We start from the raw sequence: 25275 nt of genomic DNA on the forward strand, positions 1-25275 counted from the left end.
CAGTGACAGTCTTCCACTCATTAGAGCACCGAATGTGTGTGAATCCACTGCTGGAAATAGACCCAGACATATACAGTATGTGCTAAGACCGACTATTTTAGGAAATCCACAGCCTCATTTAAAAATCTTGTCTTTTTGAGCTTTTTGAACTTTTATCCTTCAGGTGTATTTGACCTTTTCACAAGACCGACAATTAAAACATCACCATAAAAACCCACTTGGTCTCTAACCAAAGTGTTTTCATGGTAAACCAGTTGAAAAGACACTCAGCTAATGAAAGTCACAATTGGCTGTTTTGATACAATGAAAAACTTGTCAGATTTCATCGACAGCGCTTTTGTCTCTCGGTGTAAGCGTTGCTATAGTAAACAAGAGTAGGATGGCATTGCTTTGTGTCGTCCATCATCAAGGTTATTTTCTATGGCTTCCAAGGAGAGCCGAGCACAAAGACGCTTTCACACCCCGGCCTCATTATCACTGCTCTTGGCTCGCACATATTCTGTCTTTATCTTTCACAGCTTCCATCATATCTTCATTTAGAGTCGTGCCTTTCAATTACCGGGGAGCCCTAATGAACAGCAGACACCCTCAGTGGAGACATTGTGGACAGGCCAGCTCATTAAGGCTGATGAGTCAGAGGGCAAATAATGATGATCAAGGTTGTCTGCAGAGTCGGATCACCTCGTTCGAGTCTGACTTCAAAGTGTGGGACTGTCTCAGTCTTTGTTCTTTGATTTGACCGTGGAGTATCCACCGGTACCTCCAATAATGCCGCATTGCAGCTCGCGTGTTTTGGATGGTGAATTTATAAATTAAGCTGTTTTTTATCGCCCTCCTTTCTTACAAGTTCTCGTGACTTTTATAATTTAATTAGTAGATCTATGGAGCATTTTTGTGATGTGTTGTAACCCAACAGAAAGTAACTATGACATGTCAATATGTTTGGATACAGCTAGAAGAAATCGAACATAATGTGAGCTCTTTTGTGGTGTTATGGTGCAGGGGTTAACACATTTGCCTTATATGTAAAAGATTCCCATTTTAAGACTGGGAGGAGGCACAAACTGAGCCTCAGGGGGGGTCACAAGATAGTATTCCTTTAGGAAAGGCATCCAGGGTCAAACCTGTGCCAGATCAAACATGCAAATCCACTGTGATGACTAGTTGAAAGTGTCAGCAGCACTGCTACAAAGCCCTGCAGATATTTTAGTCCCGCTGTTGTCCTTCCTTTGTGTTTAGCAGTGATCATGTGGTAAATGTTTGTCTTTTTGCATTATAACTGTTTAGAAGGCCAAACATGTTCATTCATCCTTGACAAGAGACGCTTACACGCTGCTGTGACAAGTGAGACAAGTCAGATAAAATCTTCAGCAGTTTTTCTTTCTGAAATTCATGGAATAATAAGTAAATGTTTAAATTTCATCATTTTAGTGGACTAAGAATCAAAACCTGCACATTATCTTTATCAGGGACCTAGCTGAAAGGTATGACTTTTTAATGAACCCTTAACTCAGGGATCATTTCTCTAAAAGAAGACGCTGCTTTAGTCTTATAAATATGAGCCGCTATTTCAAATTAACAAAAACCTCTCGTTCAACGTTAAAGTTAAAGCAGCAGCAGGTGTTCGGTGTTCTGCAGATCAGAACGGAGCAGAACCGAATATTGAAACTCATGGACGGCATCCACTTTAGTGAAAACTGCTCTACCTATTAGCCAAAGTCTAATAGCTTCGTGTTTCTCAGTCTGCTACACGTCTTTCTCCCCTCTGTGAGTTTCCAACCCTTAATAAATTAGATGATCTCACAGAAAACCTCCCATAAAAGTTCTCTGGGAGACACATTTGAAGAAAATATATATGTTGCTGGATCTCTTCAATTCAACTCAGTTACATTTTATTTAAATTGCACCAAATCACAAAAACTGTTGACCCAAGGTGCTTGGATCTCACAAAACAACTCTTTCCTGCTGCTTTCTGTGACATCACTAAACCTGATAAGTTTATGGTCTCGGCTGCCAGTTTCAGGCTGTGTTCAGCACAACATAACCTCCTAATTATAACAGCTATCAGTCAAAAAGGATCAACGGGATGCTTTAAGTCAGGCTCTCACATGACCATCACTGCCCACCTAGTTTCACAGTTTGGTTTCAAAAAAGCAAGATGGTGACAGCAAAAATGGCAAAGTCAGTTCAACACTAGACTTCTCTAACTAATGAGTGATGGTACGGTGGCTATCTTTTGTATTGGCAGCTCGGCTGAACTGTGGAGCTAAGTCCAGTTTTCTCCATGAGATTATCAGTAACGTAATGATCAGCAATCATGAATGTCAGCGATCCCAAGTTAAACCTTTCTGACCTTTGAGATGGGTGACTGGAGTGACTGCTACCGACTGACACACGAGGGGGCGGTAAATACATTATGGGGTTTCCTAGGCAACTGACTTGTGCAACCTTCACTTGGGATCAATCATTAAATGTGGCTTCATCCTCCCACAGGTGAAGGCGATCCTGAAACCAGGCTTACTTTCTGTGAGACCAATCACGATGTGACTCATTGACTTTTATTTTCGGGAAGTGTGAAATGCAGCAGCACAGGTTTAGCGCACGGTCTTCTTCTCTCGGAGTGCACCGAGGCCTTTCAAGGACAGATTCAGTCTGAAAAACCATGTTAGAAGGAGTACACGGTGTTCTGTGTCTGAGCAAAGACAATGAAATCTTCAAATAATAAGAGAAAACTTAAACAATCCTCGTGGGCAAACTGAGCCCATTCAGCAGCAAATTAAACAAACCGCAAAAAAGGGAATGTAATTTAAATGATAATGGGTTTAAACGCTGCACCATTTGTGTTATAATAATTTCATAAGTTGAGGTAAGAGTACGAGGGATTTATAACGAGCAGCTCCTTTTAAAGACTCAAGATGCTTTTCAGTTCTTATAAGTGGGTGATGCAAGTATTGCCACAGCGGGGCAAAAAAGGGGGTTGACACTGAGAGTAAAGCAGGAAAAGATGAAAAGGGAGCTTTGCAAAGAGATGGGGGAGGAGGTGGTGTGGCATCAGTATTAATGTTAATGTCAGACTGATACTGCAATACATGTCATGTTGAAAAAATCACAAATCTGACTCATGAATGCGCTGAAATGCCACTTTGTACCATTTGAAATCATCTCGATTGTGCGCCGTCTTTTCCTTTTTCTGTGTTTTTTCTTCTTTTTTAATCTTGTAAAGAAGTAGAAAGCGAGGCTCATGTCAGTGCGACCACGGAACAAAACTCAATTATGAGTTTTTCATTGTGTCAGCAGAAAGCGTCTAAAAAGCTGCTCCGTGCTGAGGGAATCCTGATTTCACAGCCGCCCACATGCTCCAGTTCTGTGGAGCTCACACTCCTCTGGCTCCCAGCAGGGGGGCGCGGGATGAATACCGGATTATTACGTTCACGATGATGCAGGATGTCGGCGAGAGCGTGACAGGCAGGGCGAGAAGGAGGAGATATTTTTAATGTAAACTTGTTAAGTCAAGGTGTGAGAGGAGCGAGTGCATTATTTATGTGTGAGTGCGCTTATTCAAGCTGAGAGAGAAGCGTCTGTTAATGCTGGTAAACATAATATACGTCACTTAGCCTACTCATTTCCAGCTCTTTATTTCTGTTGTTGGACTCCACTACAGTAGCTTTGTATGATTCAGTTTACTCTGAGCCTTGCTTCAGTCTTTTAGTTTGACGTCTGTGTGAAACAAGCTGCTTTAGCTCCGCCCCCTTTATGCCAACTTTGGTGTTCTGACTGGCCTGTGTCAGGAGGACTAGTTATCATTGGGTCAACCCCCCCACCACAACCAAACAAACCCTCAACCAGTTTCACAGCAGCTGCCAGTATCAGGGAATACACTTTTTAGTGACCAGTGGTCGCCAGCCGCTTGCCAACTGGTTTTTAGACCTTTATAAAATAAGAGCAGTTCATTTGACTGACTGGTGTTTCTGGTGGCAACTATCAAAAGCAGCAATAGTTAAAATTCAAGATTCAAGAGCTTTATTGCCAAGGCAGCAGTATACACAGTATACAGCGTACCGAAATGCTGTTTATATTTATAAGTGTATAAAAGATATATCTCCAAGAGATATATAAAACTAGGAATTACAAATAATTAACATGCTAAATTTCAGTAGAATTAAGGGATAAAAAGGTACTAATTACTAACTATACCGTACTATACAGATCGCCAGGGGCGATCGTGGCTCAAGAGTTGGGAGTTCGCCTTGTAATCGGAAGATTGCCGGTTCGAGCCCCGGCTTGGACAGTCTCGGTCGTTGTGTCCTTGGGCGAGACACTTCACCCGTTGCCTACTGGTGGTGGTCAGAGGGCCCGGTGGTGCCAGTGTCCGGCAGCCTCGCCTCTGTCAGTGCGCCCCAGGGTGGCTGTGGCTACAATGTAGCTTGCCATCACCAGTGTGTGAATGGGTGGATGACTGGTTGTGTAAAGCGCTTTGGGGTCCTTAGGGACTAGAAAAGCTCTATATAAATACAGGCCATTTACCATATACAGTACTATAATGATAACTATACAGTACTAACTGTACAATAAACAAAGACAGGACAGAGACTATACAAAGTGGATTGTGCAGTAGGTATTTAATACCAGGTTCAAGTCTTTACCAGGATATTGTAGACGAGAGAGGACGAAGACATGTGCAAGATGCAAAATGTGCAAATATAGTATAGTTTAGATGTGTGCTCAGTAACTATGTGACTGAGTGTGCAAGTAAGCATATTGTTCCCAGGTCCAGTTTGTAGTGGATTTGTGAAGTTTTTGTTGTTTTTGAGTCTTTTGGTGAGTTTTTAAGGTGTTTGTAAAGGTGTATGTGTGTATCATTCCTTTGGTGGGAGTGAGCTGAGGGCTCTGACTGCTTAGGGGAAGCTCTTGCAGTGTCTGGCCGTTATGGTTTTGATGCTGCGAAACTGTCTGCCAAATGGAAGGAGGGAGAACATTACACGTGAGGGGTGGAAAGTGTCCTTCACTACGCTGTTCGCATGTCGGATGATGTGTTTGTTGTAGAGTTGGGAGATGGGTGGGAGAGGGCCTCCAATGATCCTCTGTGCTGTCCCCACTATCCGCTGCAGAGACTTCTTTTGCAGTTCCCGTACCAGATAGTGATGTAGCAGCAGAGGACGCTCTCGAAACTCCATCCCTGTTATAAACATCCATTCAGGCCCAAACTGAAAAACACTCGAATTTTAACACATTTTCCCCTCGTATTCTTTAATTTCACTACCACCAGCTACAGTGAGAGACCTATAACAGAAAAACAAGGGCTTTAGATTATTATTTAAATATATTTTTAGTTTATACTGATGGAGAAAACTCTTGAAAACTGAACAAACTTTAAGAAAAAGCTTTGAACAAAATTCACATATTTGCAGCCATAAGTGGTTGATAATTTTGAGACCCATATTTCTGTTACAGACTTGGGTGTCGTGCAGCTTGTTTCATATACACAGAAATTCAGATGCAGGCCAATTTATGTTTAGTTAAGTCAACACAAAGGTCTGGACTGAAGCTATGGTTGAGCTATTTCTAATTTTTTATGGGGGTGAGGTTTAGCTTACTGAATGAATCATAAATCTGTAAATGAACTGGAGCAATTTCTGTGTTTTGAGTGCTTAAAGTACTAAAAGTGACTGTGGACGTCAACCTTGCAGCTTTTCAGCATCATCACAGCCTAAACGGCTTCATGATTCAGAGTCAGATTTAATCCCAGAGGATTACATCAATCCAGCTGTGTTCAGGGATCAAAGGAGCCCCAAATTAAATTATTTCTCAGCGGAAACAGTGTGAAGTAGGAAGGCAGCGTGGAAAATCCTATTTTACCCCAAGTGTGTGTGTGAGTGTGTGGAGAGAGCGGGAGAGAGCGAGAGAAAGGGGTCTGTGCTGCATCTGCAGGATTATTAATGTTTGGCGCCACCTAGCGGTTATGCAGATTTTGCGCAACGACTTTCTTGTGAATGACCAAATGCAAGGCATATTTCTGCTTCTTGAAGATTTGAATATTTGTTTACTAATTTAAACAATCAGCATTTGCACAGTAACAGAAGGCTCGAGTCTCAAAATCATTTGGGTTTGACTTGATTTGGAGGGCAAAGATGTGCAGACTAGATAAGAATCCCAGAGAAATATTGAAAAATATGTATGCATGTACACGTCTTTTCATCTTATGCAACAAAAGCATTTTATATGTATTTAATTACTTAAAATATAAACACTTTAAGTGAACAGTGTATCAAATTTGAATGATTTTAATAGTCTGCATTTCAAATGAAGAGTTTTCCTGATGCACACGGGTGGCTTACTTGCCCTAAAGAACAAAAAAAAACCACAAAACACCCATCTGTAACAACAACAACAACATTTTATGAGAACATACATACCCTCGCCGTTGTTTCCAGTAAACATAGAAGGACAAAGGTTCATTTGACTTCACCTTTATTTACCCAGGGTGGAGAAATCCAACGTGCATTTAAAATGTTTCTCGGGAACGCTCTGCTCCTCGCTCACACTGATGCGCACTGTTGCAGATCAGCCGCAGCCGTGGTTTGTTCGTTTTTGAGCAAATACACAGAAATATTTCGAGGTTAGGTGTCTTTCTCTCTCTCAAGTAACCAGCATCCAACTTCAAAACGGGCCGCTGTAAGACTTTTTTTACTTCCTCTGCTGTGCTTTCAAAAAAGACGAATAAAAATCTGAAGTTTCACATTAGTGGAAGTGGAATTGTTCCTTAAAGAAAATTAAAATCAGACAGTTTGGTTTTACTGATATTGTCAGTGACATGCGTTGGTGCTGTGTGTGTGAAGTAAGAGGTTTCTGATATTCACAGTAGTAACTTAAAGGTGCTGTGAAATGCTTAAAATTCATAGTGAAAAGCTTGTCAGAGGCCAGTTTCAGCCACAGCAACACAAAGTGAGACAAAACCATCAAAGTCACGAGAATGTGTCACAAAAAAGGTGAAAGTATATTAAAATTACACAATAAAACTTTCTGACATTATGTCATGATTACACACTTTCACTGTAATATGTAAACATTTGTTTAAAGGAACAATTCACCCCAAATCACATGAACTTATGTACCAAGCAAAGCAAGCATGCAGCTAGCTACAGTATCATTACTCCAGACAAACACCGGGTGAGTTTCATGTGTTATTCTTTGTACGGGTTTGAATACAGGAGCATTTCAGAGGCAGTGTCTAGTCTGTACGGGATTTTTTGGGGTGGGGAAATTAACGCTCTTCTATCTAACATCCTGCCCCTCCTCTTCTGCTCTGTGCAGTGTGAAGAAGAGCCGCTGCATCAATAAACAGCGTGGCTCCAACTCAACGATGCAGATTTGAGTAAAAGGCAAATAAAAAGTTTTACAAACAAAAACTGAAGCACAAACTTTTGTTGGACGGCCGATACCACTTAGATTATTATCAGACAATTGCTTTAAAAACGCTCTAAAAGCACAAATATAGTCTCGAAGTCCAGTTCAGCGACTCCAGTTAGCCGAGGTGAGGCCTCGCAGACAGCTGCACATGTTGGCACGTCTGTCAGTCCAAACAGCCACGCCAACTGTAAACACCCAGACAGGCGAGTTATGCAAAATTTTACCCACTGAATGTATGAATTTGACTTTTGGGTGAAGTGTCCCTTTAAAACCCTGATTTGGCTGTGTGGAGTGAATTAAGGGTGTAAACGTACACTGAAACCTGTAAATCTATATATTTACTCAAGTCTCTTATTGTAATTGATCTGCTACATTTACAGTGTCAAAACAAATCTCACTGTCACTCGTTGTCAGGCCTTGTATGAGGACCTCTGTCAGTTTTCGGTTGACAAATCTGTAAAACAACAAACCAGCGTTCACCGACTCAGAGATCAGGGGTTAGAACCACCCGATGAATGGCCAGTTCACCCAAATCACGACAAAGATTTCATGATCTTAGTGGTATGATTTCAGATGTCTGCAGGCAACATAAGTAACATCTTTTTGTGATTTGAGTGGACTGACCCTTTAAATCTCGGTGAAAAGAGCCTCATGTGTCTGGACGGTCCGGCTGGAAACATCAGATCACGTTTGGCGGTGAATAAGCTGCATGTACGAACAAATAAAGGTCACGTATCTCTGAAAGAGAAGTTATTCACAATAACAGAACTTGAATATTTTAAAGTTGTGAAAACATGAAAGTAAAAAATAAGATTTATTAATTTTCAAGTCTTTGATGCAAATTCCAGCTGACACCTCAGATGCGACTGGACACGGTCCCCTCGCTCATCTTCGAAAAGAACGACTGCAGATTGCACAGCATGCACTTCTTCTTCTTCTTCTTCATCTTGTTGTTACTTTTCTTGTAAACTCCCTGATATTTTCCCTCTTCGTCCTCCTCCTCCTCCACCCATGGCACCCACGCACCCCTGTGCTGGCTCGGGTTGGCTCGGGGGTCGTCGGGTGGAAAGTAAACCGGTACGGCTGTTTGGTTGTAGTAGGCGAGCCGGGCCAGCAGCTGCTGGACTACATCTGGCCTCTGGTCTGCCAGGTCGTGCCGCTCGTACGGGTCGCCTGTGATGTTGAACAGCCAGATGTTTTTGTGGACGGAGGATTTCTGGTAAAGTATCGAGCGTTCGAGGTTCCACCAGCGACCGGTTAGAGAGGTGGGAAGCATCTGAGGATCAATGTTTCAAATATTTGTTATAACAATCAATGTGAAACAGAAAAGTAGAATGAAGCTCTCTGAAGCATGCAGCAGTACCTGTGGGGGGACCCAATCTCCGTGGCCTGGATCACCTGTCAGCAGCTTCCAATCTCCAACTCTGATGGCAGCCTGGACTGAAGTGTCCCACACCGGCTGTAGTGACTCCAGCCCGAACTGGAGGGCTGGTTTGGATTTGGTCAGTGGGATTCCAGGTTGGGATCTGTTCTGGTATGGGAATAATGTCCGCTTGGACTTTGACTTTGAATGTAGTTTGAGCATCTTGGATTTCGGCCGGCTTGACTGTGACAAGTTCTGGTTCTGGGACGTGGTCCTCCTGAATTTTGTTTTCAAACGGGTTTGGATCGGAGGCTGAGATTTAGGACGGGATGTTCCAGACCCTGACGAAGTGCCACCGATCTTTGGATGCGGTCTGTGATTGGGCAGAGGCCGGTCCCAAGTGTGGGCTTTGGTCTTCTTAGCTTTAGGTGGGGGTTTTGATTTTAGGCGAGGCTTGAGCTTCTTTTTGAAGAGAGGCTTAGATTTAGGCTTAGAGGCATGATGGGAAAATGTTTGAGGTTTCTTGGTGGTCTTTGTTTTGAAGGCTAACTTTTGTTTTGGTGGCTTCTTCGGAACCTTCTTCTTCTTCTTCACCTTCTTTAAAACTTTGGTTTTTGAAGTTTTCACTGCCAAATCAAAGAAAACAGCGATCAAGATATATTAAAGATAAATTACCTCTTTTGTGCTCATATTTCTGTCTTTCTCTTCTCTCTGTATTTCCTACAGTAAACAAACATTTTCCACCATGGTGGTAAATTTAGTGACATGAGATCATCTCCTACCAGTTTGACAAGGTCACTGAGTTCAGTACATTCAGTTGAGAGTATTTCCTAGAAGTACTTGGTAAAATGGGCGTAGCACTGTTAAAATTTTTTAGATTTTGCGCAACAGCATCAGTGTAACTTATAAAGCTGAGCGTCCCAAAGTATAAGCAAGTTCAATTTAAGCCTTTTTAAATAAAGTAAAAATATAGTCCTTCCATGTATGAACTCAAGAGCATCAGTTCAAAATATTTAAGAACAGAACAAAAATGACAGAAAATGAAACATTTGTTTTTCCAGCATTTTCAACACCAGCTTTAAACACCAATAACAACTATTATCCTCAAACTGTTTTTATACATTAATGTAGACTAAAGAGGCGTCCACACTAGCAGCAAGCTGAAACCAGTCAATGTTAATTAAAAGCAGCTGCTTGGGGAAGAGACGTGCAAAGTGGGCAGGGCATGAGATAAGGAACAGGCGCGGTGGTGCGTTGGTCTGATTCAGAGGCTACGTCGAGCTCTGCAGACTGTTGTTCTGCAGCTCTTCCACTAGGGGGCAGAATATGTGGCATGACTGGTTTGTGCTTAACTGTTTGTTGTTATTTTAGCAGAGCTCCTGTCACAGAGCCCAAAGAGCTTCTTTGTAGTGAAGTGCGATAATGAAGCCTTCGCAGGCTGTTTTTTCTTAATACCTTATTATTTTTGTCCTTCTTTGTCTTCGTAGCAAGCTCTTCAGTGCCCTCTTCAGTTGTTCGAGCCAACCTTTCAACCTATCAGCATTTTACCTTGCAGAGCATCAGCACATTTGAGCTACTGCTGGATTTTTTTCCAGTGTGTCAAAACAGCAATTCTTCAACTTTATTTTCAATGTTACAGGAGGTGGAATAAATCTGTGGGATTGCCCATCTGGCTAGGGCGTAAGTCTACGACTGCTGGGGGGGGAGTCGAGAGGGATGGCCGCCCTCTTTGAGCCTGATTCTGACGGATGTTTCTTCCTGTTAAAAGGGAGTTTTTCCTTTCTTTTCCTTTCTTTCTTTATGGTCTTTACCTCAAAATATACAAAACCTAAAAAAACCCACCTTGAGGTGACCGTTGTAGTCACTTGGTGCTATATAAATAAAACTGAATTTAATTGATTTGTCAGCATGTCTGCTAATTTTAAATCACTCCACAGAAGTCCTGTTATGCTTGCTTGCACTCGTGCGATGTGCTGGATTTTCTCCAGAGTGTCAAAACAGCAATTCTTCAACTTTATTTTCAATGTTACAGAAGGTGGAATAAATCTGTGGGATTGCCCATCTGGCTAGGGCGTAAGTCCAGCTGGTGAACCAGGACTGTGTTGACGTGGCTAAAAAACTAAAGTGTTTTCAACACGCTTTGCGACGATATGTGATGGCCACAGTTCAGGCAGTTTCCCTTAAATGAATCAGGGCGTTACAGCAGAAGTCCACACTGGGAAATGGATTCTTGAAAAAAGAAGAGCCTGATCCTGGCCTTACTCTTCACCTGACATTACTTTGGGATGTTTCCGGATTGGAAACTTTAGAGGTTTCAGCTGAAAACTGCTCAGCTGTAGCTGCAGATCCAGATCTCATCAACTTGATTAGTTTGAAACAGAAATGAATGTTTGGTCTTTTTTTCAGTTGAGTTTGAGGTAAAATCCCAGTTGAAGTAGTCAGACTTTCAGAGAGTTATCTAAAATTAGCAGTTGTGAAAAAAGCTGTCAGGAAATTCCTGAGAAGACGACCTCGAACTGGAAACCAGCCAAATTTATATGAGGAAGACTTGCGATTCCTACGTGCCCATTCCTGGACCTTTTTGTTCACACCTCATTAAAAGAAGTCCTTTATGGACTTTTTTCGCCCCTGTAGTTACCCGAGTTTTCCTTGTCCTGGTTCTTCTTTTCAATTGGAGATTTGTGCAGAGGGTCGATGTTGTGAAGGATCTCCTTACGGGGCGACTCCCTCCCCTCACTGATGGCGGGCCAAACATCAAAACCATCCAGGCCCTGGCTCTGAACGGAAGGCAAACACTTCATTTACAGTAAGAGATTACAGAGCAGGGTAATGACGGGTATGCTGAAAAATACCAGAAGCAAGACTCATACATTTACTGGACACAAAGTAATTTCCTTGTAAAAGACGCCACTGACTTTTTGAATTACGTTTCCTGTACCCAAGAAAGCATTGCGTATCTGCTGGCAGCAATGCAAATCTATCCACAGATCAAGCCAACAAAGCTTTTTGGACACTATACACAGACTGCACGGACTTAGAAATGACAGTAATTTATATCCGAACAAAAACACAAAGCATGTTTGAGGCCAGTGTTTGGAAATGCTGCACTTATCATAATAGGTCCGGCTGATTTATCCAGATGACAGTAACAGTAGGGACGGCTTTACAGTAGCACTGTTCAGTCTGAGGCCAACACAGAGATGAGAATAGGCAGAGCTCCACATTCATCTCTAATAATGACAACAAATAAACTTAATCTGAAGTTAGGGGGAGACGGTAAGCGAGCTGAGGGACCAGAGATTGAGCTCTTTGACAAGACGACTGGAAAAGCATACAGATCCTGAACGGGGTGAGTTTACAGTAACAGAAGAGTTCGTATCGGTATCTCTCTCTGTTTTATAGCACAATAAAATGGTCAGTAACACACTGGGAGAGTCGTTTTTCCATGCTGCTTAACTTTTATCCTCTCATACTTACTGTCTAAGAAGAAACATCAGAGACAAGTGCGAGAAAGTACAAGCAAACGGCTCCCACAGGTTATTGTTCTGACACAGGCCCACTGACCTGGCTGATGTTTCCTCCGGCCAGGCCCACCAGTGTAGGGAACCAGTCTGTGATGTGCATGAGAGCTTTAGAGACTCGTCTCCTGCGCCTGAGCAGAGGGCTGTGCACGAACCCCACGCCGCGGACTCCACCCTCCCAATATGTGCCCTGAAACACAGCCAGCACATTTAATTACATTCTGCTCTCTTCCATTTTGGTTAGCTGAGATTTTTTATATGTTATCTGTAAAACTACTGCAGACGTGTGAAAGGCCTCTGGATACTTCGGTTGTGAGTCGTCTGCACATCCTACAGTTCACATTTGGCATCTGCAGAATTTTAAGGGCAGAGTAAAGAGTTCAGCTCTTTGTTGTGTTCCTCAACCCACCCCTGCACAGCTTTCTTTAGCACCATTTTTACATATATGAAAAAGACTGAATGGGTTAGCAGAACAACAGGACTAAAGAAATGTCAAAGTAGAGCCAGGCACGTGTTTTGGGGTTTCAGCTGGCTCAAAATAGGTCACGCTGATCCTCATACAGTTAAGAAAAGGAGTCTGCTCCCTGATTTAAAAGAAGTTTGTGTATGTTATTGATATTTTTACCCATTTATTAAACAAAATATTTATTTTAAGGTTGAGTGAAATAAACCCCACTTATAAAACATTCCTTAAAAATCAGTCCTGGTGATTTTCCAACCTGGATTTGCCAAATGTGCCTACTGTAGATACATTTTAGACAGTCATGTGGAACCACATGGTGTGCATTACCAAGGGTGGATTGTGAGTCATTAATGGGCGCATGTAAAGCTTTGCAGCAGCGATGATGGCATTTGTTACTGGCGCTCACACAAGGGGACAAGTGGACAGTTGGAGCAGATCATCCAACCCTAGTCTGCTTAGGACGCTGCTGCATGTCAATCCACACGAATGGCATAAGTCAGTGTGTCCCTGCAGGACACCGCAGAGTAAGGATACATTTATAATGTAGGTATTAAATTAAATGATTTAACCAGACTACAGCCGTAATAATATCACAAAGCCGATAAAAGGACATTTATTGTGTGTCCTCATTTAAAACCAATCTTCTGGACTGTAGCTCTTTCATTACATCCCATATTAAGCTTGTCAGACTCATCTTGAAATAAAAATTATGAGGGCAATTTCCTAATTGGTCACAGACTGTATATAAAAGATGACTGCAAGATCCTGATTGTCCATAACCTTAACCTTGCACTGTTTTTAATGGCCACCAGGGGGTGTCTTCTTTCTGTCACTCTCACATTCAGAACAGCAGTTCACAGAGCAGTGAGAGATGTTATTTTGACTATGTGGACTTTTTATGAAGCCTATGCTTAGACGCCGTGCAGTTATTTTACCTTACGACCCCGCAGCGGCCAGTTGTTCCCGCCTGTGAAAGGCTGAGCGCCGTTGTCGGTGGAGTAGATGATGACGCTGTTTCGGTAGTATCCGTACTTTCTGAGGGCGTAGGTCACGTTTCGGACCGCTTCGTCCACCGTGGAAACCATGCCGGCGAAGTTTCTCCTGGGGACGTTGACCATGTCCCGGAAGGGGTAGATGTAGGACTCTGGAGGATTTAGAGGAGTGTGGACCGCCTGAAGGGAAACGTTACAGGATATTATTACGTGTTTTTAAATTCTATCAATCATCCAAAATCAGCCGTAAACAACAAACATCTGGGCGGCGTGTTTTGAATTAAAACCTTTGAGTCTGTTTGAACAAACTGTCTCAAAAAAGCCAAACAAACAAACACTTCAATGTGGACTGTGCACTCTCTGAGCGCTCACATTCAGACATAAACAAACATGACATGCAAACACATCCTGTTGTGAACACTGGCCCCTCTGATCCCCCCTCCACCCCTTTTTTAAAACTTTTGATTGGCTTTAACGTAACCCATCTTCCAAAGATGTTTAATGTAACGACCTCAGCGCCGTACCTGGAAGGACAGCAGCAGGAAGAGCGGCCTCTCTGCAGGGTCGTGACTCTCCAGGATCTTGCGAGCTCTCTGTGTGAAGAGCGTGGTCGAGTATTTCCCCTCGTGGCCCCACGCTACGCCCTCATCGTCATGGAGATCGTAGCCACACAAGTCCTTGCCGTCACACGATTCATAACTAGACGCAGATGGAGAAATGTGAGTTACTGGAGTAAACACAGTAAAAAGACAGAGAGCAATCATGAAAACAGGTGATAATAGTAGTTGTGATTTACCTGTAGTAGTCCACACTTCCAGTTAACGAACCAAAGAAAGTGTCAAAACCTTTTCTGGTGGGCAGACACGCTTTCCTAAAGGAAAAAATGATTACTGATTACAGATGTTTGGAGGGTTTGTAATACAAGCCTGACACCCCAACAACCAGCTGAGCAATGTGGACCATTTCATAGAAGAAATGATCACAAATGATGGCCGATGACTTTAAACGTCTTGAAAAATGTCAAGAACCTGATAACTGCTCTTCCCCTTTACTTGATATCCGTCCACTAACTCCAGTAAGTTAGATCATTCAGTGCTCTCCAGCTTGAATAGCCATGTTTCTTTCTCTTCATGCTGTCTGTTGTACAGAATAAGCACAGTAGGGAGTGTTCAGCACTATGCCAACTCAGTTCAACCGTAGGAGAGTTTAAAGCTCCAGCGAACTGTAGAGTAAAGACCGATTGTGTTGTCTGGCAAGTTTCAGCCTGTGGCCTTCTTCCGGCTGATTATAAAAACATATCACAGATAACATTTTAAACAGTAGAACATTTTTATTGGACACGCCCTCAGATCATTTCAGGTCTCAGGTCATTTCTTGTAGGCGCCTCACTGTGTTATATGTAGACGTATGTGATTGATTGATTTGTACTGTTTCTGCGCTACACTGATCATATCTTAAAATGCGTCACTCAAAAAATGCATCACCATACACACTTTTAATTTTAAAAAATTATTAGTTTTACTGAGCGGTCTTTATACATGTAAAATGGCTAACAGCAATAGTTAGCTATTAATATATATTGGTTAACTAAACCGTTTTAGGTTCTGACTAATAAAAATAAACCCCCACTGCTTATGACCACTGTGGGGTCCAGCTGTGAAACCTTTGATTTAAACACCAAATTTGGTCCAACTCCTGTAAATTTGCATAACTTATAATACTACATACTTCTGCTTGTCATAGCAGGAAAAGCACAGGTGCAGTCAACAGTTACATAAACGACTCTATTATGATGAGTCCAAGTAAACCATAATTGTGAGCCAGCATGCATCATACCAAAGCCCTGAAACCTTTAGCCAGATGTGTGGAGACAGAAAGGTAGGCAGGGACTGGTCTGTTTTTTAAAAACACAGTATGTCACAGCTGAGATAAACAGAAAGACCGTCCTGCGTCATATCATATTTTATGTCATGAAAAAAAGCAAAGCATCTTTTTACGTTTTTAATAACGTGGACATAATTAAAAAATCATCTTGTCCTCATCACTTTTTAAAATCCGGTAAATTCAAAGTCAGCTGAACGACACCACATAACATACTACACCATGTTATTATTTACTTACAAGAAACAAAGTCAAATTGCAGAAGTAGTGTGTGAAAAACTAAGTGAACCCTTACTGCTTCCATAAGAATCCATTGGTCCATAAGTCCTAGCAAATTCGCTTTAAGGTGCAGAAACCCCAACAGTTACATCTCAGACTCTACAGGCCTCAGTTAGCATGTTAAATGTCAAAGTAAATGAGAGTACAATTAGAAAAAGACTGAAAAAGTATGGCTTGTTTGGAAGGGGTGCAAGGATAAGGCCTCTTCTCTCTAAAAGGTTTGCAAAGCTGCATCTGAACAAATCACAAGACTTTTGGAACAATGTTGTTTAGACAGACAAGACCAAAGTGTAGATGTTTGGTCGTTTTGCAGAGCATCACATTTGGTAAAACCAAACACAGCACATCAGCACAAACATCTCATATCAGCTGTCAACCATAGTGGCTGAGGGGTGATGATTTGGGTTGCTCAGAGGACCTAAGCAGCTGCAGTCATTGAGTTGACCACGAACCCCTCTGTATACCAAAGTACTGTGGAGTCAGATTCTTCGACAGCTAAAGCTTGGCCCAAATTGTGTCACACAAAATGACAGCGATCAAAAGCACGGCAGCAAGTCTACAACAGAATAGCTAAAAAAGATGCTGCCATGGTCCAGTCAAAGTCCAGACCCCAATCTAATAGAAATGCCAAGGCATTGTCATGGCAGCGGTACATAAACAAATGCCAGCAAACCCCAACGGACTGAAGCACTCCTGTATTCAATTCAATTTCAATTCAATTCAATTCAATTCAATTTTATTTATATAGTGCCAAATCACAACAAAAGTCGCCTCAAGGCGCTTCATAGATACAGAGAAAAACCCAACAATCATATGACCCCCTATGAGCAAGCACTTTGGCGACAGTGGGAAGGAAAAACTCCCTTTTAACAGGAAGAAACCTCCAGCAGAACCAGGCTCAGGGAGGGGCGGGGCCATCTGCTGCGACCGGTTGGGGTGAGAGAAGGAAGACAGGATAAAAGACGAGTGGGCCAAGATTCCTCCACGATGATATGAGAAACTGATAAAGTCATACGGAAAAAGATTACTTCAAGTTAAGTAGTCCAGCTACTGAATCATGACTGCATCACTGTTTCTCCACCATCTTTGTGTCAGCAGACTTTTCACCAAACAATATTTCTCCAAGTTATACCGAAGGCGCCCTCTCACCTGTAGAAACCCAGGTGCCACTTGCCAACCATATGTGTGGCGTAGCCGGCCTCGCGAAGCCTCTCAGGCAGAGTGTCCATGTGTGAGGGCAGACAGCTGGGCTGTCTGGGTCTGATAATGGAGTGCTGTAATCCCGTGTGGATCTGATATCTGGAAGAAAGAAAAAGGGAGCTGTTAGTGGGTTTGTAACAGGCAAGCCGCTCAGGCAGGAGCTTCCGTTTGGTCTCAGAGAAGACGCGGGGAGCTCATTATTAATCCTGGCTGCAGCTCAGGGCCTAATCAATAAACTCATTATTCAAAGCAGCTACCTCATTTGAAACAGGAGCGTCACATGCAGCCATTTCTTCCTCATTTCACACATTTAAAGCCCTCTCTAATCCTTTAACGTGATTCTTGTGCTTCTCTAACATGTGAATTTAACTGCTTAGAGTGAATAATATCCTAAAAAATGAGATTCTTCTAAATAAATGACCCACAATTTAATGTGTTGATTTAAAACTGGCTTAATATGAGTGTAAACAATTGGCAGTGAATGAAAAACCGCTTGTTGGAGTTTCAAAATCCAACAGAAAACAGATGCCTTCAAGAAAGAGATTATTATTGGTTCTACTAGACGTTTCTTCCCGTTAAAAGGGAGTTTTTCCTTCCCACTGTCGCCAAAGCGCTTGTTGAAAAGGGGTCAGCAAGGTTGGTATTTTCTCTGTTTTATTTTAAGGCAGCTCTTGTTGTGATTTGGTGCTGTACAAAGAACATTTCATCTGTAATGCCCCCTGTGAGCTGTGATATACTTGAAATGAAATGTCAAGCTACAGATGTGGTGAAAATGCAATTAGTACAATGTGTAAACGGGGCTCACAACAAATAACAACAGCTGGGTAATAACTGCTGAGCACAAATCCTAAAGGAAAACCTGACACAACAAGCACAGCTGGAAGAAAAATGGAAAAAATGCCAAGACTCAAAGCGCTGACGCGAGAGCAAAGCTTCAAATGAACCCATCAACAGGGTAGTTTAAGTTCTGGAAAGAATGTGGATGCACTTCAAATGCTTTTAATGTGGTAATGGCTTAATGTTGTAAATCTCTTACCATTAAAATGGAACAATCTGACAGCACATCCAGACAAATAAGAGCAGAGGATATGAATTATAGCAGTTACATGCTATAAATGAATTAATGAGTCAATATTCGGACGGCTTTGATAATAAGATAATGATTTAAGATCTTTTGTTTTTTTTCTTTTTTCATATTTTTATTGAGAGACAAGTGTACATTAGTTTACAATGACAATACAATCTGTTCCCCTCACATATTTTTTAGTTTTTCTTACATGAACAGATACGATAATACAAACAAACAAACAAAACAAAACCTAAGAAGAAACCCAAAACAAACACAAACAACAAACCCCAAAACACACACAAAAAAAAGGGGGGGGGGGGGGATATGATATTAATCAGCTGGTAGAGCGTTTAATGACTTGCAATAGTTTACGAAGGGGCCCCAGATACGATAAAATTCTCTGTATTTGCCCTTCGCCACAAGGCCTGTCTTTTGCAATTTAAGAAATGACATCACATCTCTAAACCAAAAAGAAACTGAAGGTGGCTTTGAAGATTTCCAAAGGAGTAAGATGCAACGTCTAGCCAAAAGTGATGTAAAGGCTAATATTTTGAAGTGTGTAGGGTCGGTTAGACCAGTGTTGACTGGAAGCCCAAAAACAGCTAGAAAAGGGTCCATGCAGATTTGGGTCCCAAGAGCCTTGGAAAGAATAACTGAATACTGACTCCAGAAGCCATGGAGTCTTGGGCACAGAAAGAACATATGGCCTAGGGATTTAAGATCTTTTTAAGTGTTTTCTTTTAAATACTGAAACAAAGAGAAAACAATATGGATTGGTGTACATGAGACAGTTTATTAAGAGACTGGGCTAAATGTTGTCAAAATTTAATATAAAGACTTCCGATATTTACTGTAGGAGGTCGGTAAAGATGTGTTTGTACCTGCCGGTGATGAGCTGACTGCGCGACGGCGTGCAGATCGGCTGAACGTAGTAGTTTTCCAATTTCACGCCCTCTGCTGCCAGTTTGTCCAGAGTGGGAGTCTTGATGGTCGGGTTGTGGTAACCGATATCATTGAAACCCTGCAACAGATTCATGATTGCATCAAAGACTTTGTGTTTTAGTGTCACTTTAATTTGCCAAATACATACTCGGTGGTTCCTATACTATACTGTAAGGAAGTAATGGGTCCAGGTGTGTGCAGCCTGCCTTTCCTTGTGTTTGTTTTGTCTGTATTTTCTATGGTACAGTTTTGTTTGTGAGCTGGAAACAGTGTTGCAACAGTTCCAGAGAAGCTCTATCAGAAGCATGCTTCATTACTCAGCCCCACACTGGTTGGTTCTTAAGGCTTGTGAGTCATTTTAAGATGTTGGGACCTGTTACAATACTGTAGGAAACAATACTTTCTGCTTCTTGAGAAACTTAACACTGACCTATAAATCGTTTAACCATCAAAAACAGCACATAACTCAAGGGATGAACCAGTGTTGTGTCCGCACATAACTGACCACTTTAGAAAACAACCTGTTTTAAATCCTAGCTTTAGGCACTTTCTTTCTAATAGCCTGTCCCAAAATACATCATTTGTTCCCATTTCGTTAGCCGAATCTTTGAAAACATTTTTGGACCAGCGAAGGACATTCTCACAGCGCCATTAGCCAAAAACTTTGCACATCGCGCCATGGTGTGCAATGTGTCCTTAAAAAAACGAGGTAACATGAGAAGTGGCGAACAAAATAAGAAGTGAATTCAGAATTTAAAAATTTAGTTTCAAATTTTCATCAGTATGAAGCAGGTCAGGAGAGATGTGAACAGCAGATGTCTACACAATACACAATGCAACACTATCGGTGACGGATTGGCCTCCCCAGAGTCCAGACCTCAACTTTAATGAACCAGTGTGGGATAATCTTGACAGATTGCAGAGCCAAAGGCAGCCAACATCCAAAGAAGAAGGCTGGAGAACTTTTCCTGAAGACTACTCGCCTAAGAGAGCTCAGGCTGTGTTGAAGAATGAAGATGGTGATGTCAAATATTGACTTCAAGCTCATCAGATTTGTAGAAACTCTGTGTTTGCCTTACAGACTGTATTTGAGGCTGCATTTCCATGTTTGCACCTTTCAATAAATTGCTGCATTTATTTCCCATTTTCGTACCAACATTTAAAGAACTTTTGTGCGGCTCAAGACTTATGCACAGCTCTGCACATAAAATGGTTTGTAATAAACTCGATCTAGCTGTTAAGTTGGTCTTAGTAAGGACTTAACTTCACCTGGCCTCACCGATGACATGATGCTTGCTTCCTAGCAGCCTGCGCTGTCTTTGCAATGTAGCATTTCTGATTTGCAGCAATTATGCAAAATCAAAGCTAAGCTAACAAAAAGTCAATTTCACCAGCAGTGTAATGAGAAAATTAACAGAGGTGTACAGACAGCAGCAAAACATTTGGTTGCTAAGCAGTCTAAATGTGATCTAAACAAGAAATCACAGGAAGTGAACAAACAGTTACTCTGATATGGAGGTCCTTCACTCAGCAAACAAAAACTGAAAACAAAACAAACTAATAAAAAACAGTGGAAAGACCTCCTTTCCAGAGACATCTCAAAATCAGCTGCTCGTCAAGAGTAGTATTTTATGTAGGAAGTAGAAGGTCAAGCTGTGTAACTTTTAGGCTGGACCCGTGTATGTCTTACAGTTTCTATGAGAGGATCTGCTTGGTTTTAAGTAAGCGTGACGGGACCTGTGGATTCATGTGTCACTGCCAAAAGGCTGCAGCTGTCACCGGGTCTGTGGGTTACTCTTTCTTCTGTGTGTAGGGTAATCTTGATCCTTAAGCTGAGCTGCTGCGTGGCGAAAACGAAGAAGTCGAACCATACCAAGTACGTAGAAACGATCAAAACTGACCACTGTGCGCGCTTCTAATGCGTGTATAAACTTTCAATCGATCTGACTTATGCATAGTGTCCTCACTGTTTGTTGGTTTTTTGGGAGGACTTCACGCGAGCACCTAGCCACACACAGTCTTCAGTGACACTGCGGTGCAACATACTGAGTTTAAACAAGCACAACAGGAGTGTGTCTCTGTGGTACCTGCAGCTATCGGCGTCCACGACTAAAAATAATCCCCAGTTCAAAACAACAACTTATGACCAACTAACCTGAAATCCAGGGTTCTGGCCTTGATTCCAAAGTTGTGAATATCTTGTCTGTAACATCTGTTTGCATGCGGTGGATACGCGAAACCACATGTGAGGCGGACTTACCAAATTGAAATTCAGGTTTAAATCAGAGAGGTTATACTCAGAGAGGCGTTAAGTCCTCCTATGCTGCTCTCATGCGTGCTGTTTAATTCATTTCACTGCTTATAAACCAGATTTTTCAGCTACTTTCACACATATGGTTGTAAATGTTTTGGGAATGATTTGATTTATATCCTCAATAATATATATTTATGCAAGTACTATGGTGTGTTTCCTCGTTTCAGTGGCACCGTCCAAGCATTTAGATTCAAGAAAACGCACTCGCACGACTCTCACACACACCTGATCGTCGGTGAGGATGAATACGATGTGCGGCTGGTTCTTCTTCTTCTGCGCCGTGTCGTCAGTCTGCTGCTGTATCTGGTTGTTCGGGGGCCGATGAGCCGACAGGCAGTCGAGGGTGAGCAAAACACTCAGCGCAGTCAGAGCCGCAGCTGCAGCGGCAGGGGCAGCCTGCATCCTTACAGCAGGAGCTCTGCGGAAAAGAACGACAACAAGAATATAACAATACGGCGACAACTTCTACAAACAAAACACCAGGGAAGAGTAGCTCAAAAATGTTAGACTCAGCACAAATTCACACAAGCCTGCCATCAGTGGGGTGACTGACTGTAGATCACGAAACCACATTTGAGACAGACTTGCCAACTTGGCTGCAAATGTGATCTGAAACACTTCCATCTGGTGGACAGAGAGCTGAAACTCCGAGGAGGGCTTTCAGCTATTTACAATCTCTGGAACTGAGTAGCATGAATAAAAACAATAAAGAAAAACTATTAGAATATTACCAGGAACCAAGAGAGAGCAGAAAAAGGGCGTTTGGGAGTGTTGGAAGAGGGTTTTACTTACTTTTATTTGATCATTTGCTGATTTATTTCACATTTCACACCCTAGGAGTGTCAAACGGGGATAAACTCCTCTGTCACTGGGGATATGGTGTTATAGCAGCTGGATGATCACGGTCGCGCTTAGGAATGCACCGATGCTTGGAGCACGTTACACGCTTTCTAATGTCACGTATCAGACCTTTCCAGCAAACTCCGGTTAGTGTTTCCCAGATGGTCACAAATAAAAACTGCCTGAATTAATTCTAATACTTGAAATGCATGGCTATCACAGTCCTGTGTTTGCAGCCAGATTTTCATGTTCATGTAAACGTCCTCTCTTTCAGTTTAAACCGCTTTTTCAGGAAGTAACCTAACTGATGCCCCGATGGTCCAGAGACAACAGAGAGTATGTATGGCGAGTTGATTGGTCAGCAGCTGACGGTGTTTCCAAAACCGCACCCACGCCTTCACTCGTAAAACAATCTGAATAAAGTGAACCCTCACTGACTTCTAACTTTTGTTGCTGTCAGTGTTTTCACATTATACGGTGTGATGTTAGTGAAGAAAGACAGATTTCTCTGTAGCGTGGGAAACGCAGCATGTGCATCAGGAGTCAGATTTACAGCCAAAAAGGGAAGCAAATGAGTGAGTCTCTCTGTACTTTAATCACAATCTAAACCTTGATTCGTTTTATCCCACCACTAAGACAAGCCATCTTTCCACCTTTTACATCGTGACAGAAAAGCTGATGCTCGTTTCGTTTGGAACGATCTTAAAATGCGGCAGATTTCATGTAAATGTTGCTCCATGCTCGCAGCATGAATAACTGCAGACAGTACTCCACTACATTTGATCAAAAACTTATCCTGTTTTCCTTCTCTCACCCCAACCGGTCACAGCAGATGGCTCCGCCCCTCCCTGAGCCTGGTTCTGCTGGAGGTTTCTTCCTGTTAAAAGGGAGTTTTTCCTTCCCACTGTCGCCAAAGTGCTTGCTCATAGGGGGTCATATGATTGTTGGGGTTTTCTCTGTATGTATTATTGCAGGCTCTACCTTACAATACAAAGCGCCTTGAGGTGACTGTTGTTGTGATTTGGTGCTGTATAAATAAAGTTGAATTTTCAGATTTAAATCTAAATTGAGTAATAACGTATGTGATGCTATTATTGATTGTAAGGTATATAAAGTACACAGGATTTCCCTGCATATAAAACTTTTTGGTGCTCACCTAAACAATATTTTAGCCTTCCGCTAATAAACATAAACATTTTTGCTCACCGAATGCTGAAACACAGCAAGAAAATGCACATACTGGTTTTAAGTAAGGTGAAATAGACTCACTTTGTTAAATAAATGCAGACCAATCATGTTTGCGTGCATATTTACACCCTCAACTTCCCACCAGAGCCAGAAAAAACATGATACAGACGCGAAAACTAGCTTGTTTACGCGGGTCAGTGAAGGTCTGAGCTGCAGACGGGGGAACCAGTGGGTAAAATGTTATTTTGTAACCTGGTGACAATTTAATTATAAACTCTGAGCGCATCAGAGCTGATAAAGCTGTAAAAATTCTAACTGACCAACATCTTTTAACAATAATTTCTTTTTTTTAAACAAGCCCGCCTCCTTGGCTGGAAAATGGCTTATTGTGAAATACTCGACCACATTCATGGAGTTTCAAACATATTTTAGAACTATGTGTGCCATGTTTCTCTTCAACTGTCCGATGTGTAGCCCATTGTTTACTTTATCTTGGTGAGTGCGTCTCTCTGCTGGCTCACTCTGAGGACTGCTGTCAGTCTTGACTGATCTGATGAGTGAGTCACTTGTTAATAGATGTGTAAAATCACCTTTACAAGGCCCGAATGCTCGTTGATACTTCCTCGAATTGCCAGTGTTTAAACAATATTAAATTATCCATGACATTAAATGGTAACAAGGTTAAAAAAGGATCTTTTTAAACTCCCTAATCTTTATTTTCTCAAAGCAAACTGTAACCGAGCGCTCTTTAAGAGGAAGGGTAACCTCAGACTGTTTTATCTGTATCATCTACGACATGTTTATTAACTTGAAAGCCAAGAAGACCATGTAATGTTGATTTTATATGTAAGCTGACGAAAAGCAGCTGTCTCAGCTTGATTGTAGAGTACTGGTTTCCAACTACTGGTGAGATACAGGTACTCATGGGAAAGAAGCAGAGTAGTCTGAGTGACTCCTTTCCTGCCTTGAGTGTCTTAGTTAAGAAGCTCTGACTAACCTTATATAGCCTAGTTTTGCTTTGATGGAGTTAGTATATATTTAAATGCAGTATTTATCAGAAATGATAATAATAATAAAACTGTAATAATACTATATTAAGTCTGGTATCAGAGTATATCCAGGTCGAGAAAACTCAAGTCAGCATCGTTCATCTTATCCTCACCTCTGCTGTGTTATTTCAAAGCCAGGCCTGAATCAATACCTCGATACAAGGATCAATGGGAGTGAACGGCTCTTCTCCCCCCTCCTCTTCTCTCTCCTTCTTCTTCCTCTTCAGTTCATTCCTCACCCTTCGGCTTCTTCTTCTTCAGCTCGGAGAAAGCCCGGTTTGCAGAAAAGTTTGCAAAAGACGCCGCATGTCCTTTGAGTTTCCACCAGAGCCTCCTTCCTCCAGTCTGAAGAGTGCCTTCTCTCCCCGCAGATGAAATACGAGCGAAGGACAGCCGCACACAAACGCGCTCCCACTTCCGGCATGACTCGCCAAAATAAAATGCGCTCGACTCGCCGTTCGACACCGTTCGAGTCCGTGACCAAGTCATTTTAAACTGCTGCTGTGAATGAAATGAAACCTCCTCCAGTTACCATAGTGACCACTGCAGGGCCGTAAATGAACTGTGATAACGTCAACAGGCTGAACGTGTAAACTGTCACAATAAAGCATTATTAATGAAATACAACTCTGACATCACTTAAACAAATGTTCCTGATAAACAGTGAATTAACTTCCTGTCCTGCAACCAGCATTTTCGTTCGGGACTCTTTTGCCTCTTGTAGGCAGTATATAATAATTAAGTCATTTGGTGAGGTGTATTTTGAC

General features: G+C 42.0%; 1 protein-coding gene across 3 annotated transcripts; it reads right to left on the reverse strand.

The window, feature by feature from the left end:
• Positions 1–6295: 6295 nt before the first annotated feature.
• Positions 6296–24865, reverse strand: LOC102798311 (arylsulfatase I-like). Of its 3 annotated transcripts, none has more exons than XM_035915120.2 (11): positions 24661–24865; positions 21657–21849; positions 19057–19196; positions 17056–17205; positions 14543–14617; positions 14271–14445; positions 13690–13926; positions 12335–12481; positions 11409–11547; positions 8771–9396; positions 6296–8683 (listed from the first exon to the last, which is right to left on the reverse strand). In XM_035915120.2, the coding sequence occupies exons 2-11, from the start codon at positions 21831–21833 to the stop codon at positions 8264–8266; spliced, it is 2286 nt and encodes a 761-aa protein (XP_035771013.2). In that variant the 5' UTR covers positions 21834–21849; positions 24661–24865; the 3' UTR covers positions 6296–8263. The 3 variants fall into 3 exon arrangements, with proteins under 3 accessions (XP_035771013.2, XP_006807419.2, XP_087688157.1); XM_006807356.3 differs by having other exon boundaries at positions 24622–24865; XM_087832031.1 differs by lacking the exon at positions 24661–24865 and having other exon boundaries at positions 21657–21881.
• Between the last annotated feature and the right edge of the window lie 410 nt (positions 24866–25275).

This window comes from Neolamprologus brichardi, chromosome 18 (genome assembly GCF_056152115.1).
Source record: "Neolamprologus brichardi isolate AB-2024 chromosome 18, ASM5615211v1, whole genome shotgun sequence".
In the NCBI taxonomy this organism is placed as follows: Eukaryota; Metazoa; Chordata; class Actinopteri; order Cichliformes; family Cichlidae; genus Neolamprologus; species Neolamprologus brichardi.